A 1,727-nucleotide genomic window follows, 5' to 3' on the forward strand; every position below is an offset into this window, starting at 1 on the left:
GACTTTTAGAGAGGCGAAGGCTGAACATCCCGCTAACCATTTGAATCAATCCTGTGATTTACAAAGAAAACAAAAAAAAAAACCAACAGTTACTAACCCAATTTCCTGAGCACAACATGATAAACAGCGTACGACTTGTTCTTCATGTTAGAAAAAGAACAACGAAAAAAGAAAAAAAGACAAAAAAAATCAACTTAGAATTGATGATCCAGTCTACCTTTACAACAAGTTTTTTCTGGTTATCCAAACAAGAAAATGGGCCGGCAGCCAAAACACCATCAGGAAAGCTGCAAATTCGGGCTTAATGTTTAAGCTGAATTGGCCTTACTAGGCGGCTTCTTCCTTTTGTTGCTACTGCTTTTGTTACTGTTCGCGTTCTTGCTCGCCCCGCAAACTATTGTAAACTCAATCCCGTAAGCGTTTCCGAAACAAGAAAACAGGCCCGCGTCAGCCGGATTCCTCCTGGAACGGCCACTAGTGACGATGGACATCTCTGATTCGTTGCCGTCACGGTCTCGTCGAGATCTCTCTTTGCTGGCAACTCTGTACCCTTTAGCTTTCGCTTCTTCAATTGTCAGCTCCTCCAGGATTGAGCTGCCTGTTTCCTGATGATCACCCTGTAATTTAGCTTCTTTCGGGTTTGAAGCTGCCGGGTAAGTCAGATCCGGGGGCGGCTGAAGTTTCTTGGCCACCTCCGCCGCCACGATGGAAGCTGACGGCCCGATGTCGGAGCATAATTCCGAGCCGTACTCGATGGAGCCATTGCACAATGATCCATTCACCATTGAGCCATTGTATATAGATCCAGCTTTTACAGGGAAGTCCTCGTTTACCTCTGAGCCAGCGCTCAGTGATCGCCAGAGCTGGATTTTCGCGTTCAGTTCCCTTTTCTCATCTGACAGTTGCTCGTCTTTCTGGAGGGTATCATCATCAGGGTTTGTGTTCTTCTCATCTGAATCCTGGACATTGTTCTTGGCATGCTTCCTGGCCGCGTAGTTCTTCAGCGGCATGCTTCTCATCGTGCTGTCCAGGAGCGAGATCCCCATGTTGAGTATCCCCTGGGGGGTGCCTGACGGGCGACGCACCTGGAGGGCGACAAACCGCGTGTTCTTAGTGTTGGTTTGCAGGGTTCGGATCAATGGCGTGATGAGATCGCTGATGAGCACGCGTACCATACCCACCAGGACGTCCCGGAACCAGGAGACCGTGTAGATTTCGACGGTCACGGTGGCGGTTTCGGAGTGGAGCAGCTCGTTGGTGAGACGGAAGACGAACTTGTCGTTCCACATGGGGTTCTTGTTGCCCTGTTGGTCGGTTCGGGTGGTGTGCTTCTTGTTGGGGTTTATCCATGCCATTGCGTATGTCTGCATTGATTTAGAAATTGGAGCCAGGTCCTGAGCAGATATCAGACTAATCTCGAGGAGATAGAAAGAGGCCGCCGACGACGACGACTGAGTGTGGGAGGAGACGCAGGATTCGGTCACGGTGGAGGAGGGCGTCGGGTTTGGGATCGGTTGATCCATCCCCCGTCCGTGACACCGATGGGATTACCACAAAATGAAGTCGAGAGATGGGGCGCCGAGAGAAAGAAAGAGCGCAGTTGTTTTGTTGATGATGATGCATGGTTGCAAGTTATGGAGAGGGGGTAAGTTTTTGTTGTTGATGATGTTTCTAGACCATTGCTTCTCAATCTTGATTATTTTCCATAATTGATTGGCCTCCATTTA

At 49.2% G+C, this 1,727-nt stretch overlaps 1 protein-coding gene across 1 annotated transcript; it reads right to left on the bottom strand.

Moving 5' to 3' along the window:
- On the bottom strand, positions 1–1,721 carry LOC105155266. The gene is made up of 2 exons (XM_011071138.2): positions 218–1,721; positions 1–51 (listed from the first exon to the last, which is right to left on the bottom strand). The coding sequence occupies exon 1, from the start codon at positions 1,521–1,523 to the stop codon at positions 309–311; it is 1,215 nt and encodes a 404-aa protein (XP_011069440.1). The 5' UTR covers positions 1,524–1,721; the 3' UTR covers positions 1–51; positions 218–308.
- Positions 1,722–1,727: the final 6 nt, after the last annotated feature.

Source organism: Sesamum indicum, unplaced genomic scaffold (genome assembly GCF_000512975.1).
Source record: "Sesamum indicum cultivar Zhongzhi No. 13 unplaced genomic scaffold, S_indicum_v1.0 C01115, whole genome shotgun sequence".
Classification (NCBI taxonomy): domain Eukaryota; kingdom Viridiplantae; phylum Streptophyta; class Magnoliopsida; order Lamiales; family Pedaliaceae; genus Sesamum; species Sesamum indicum.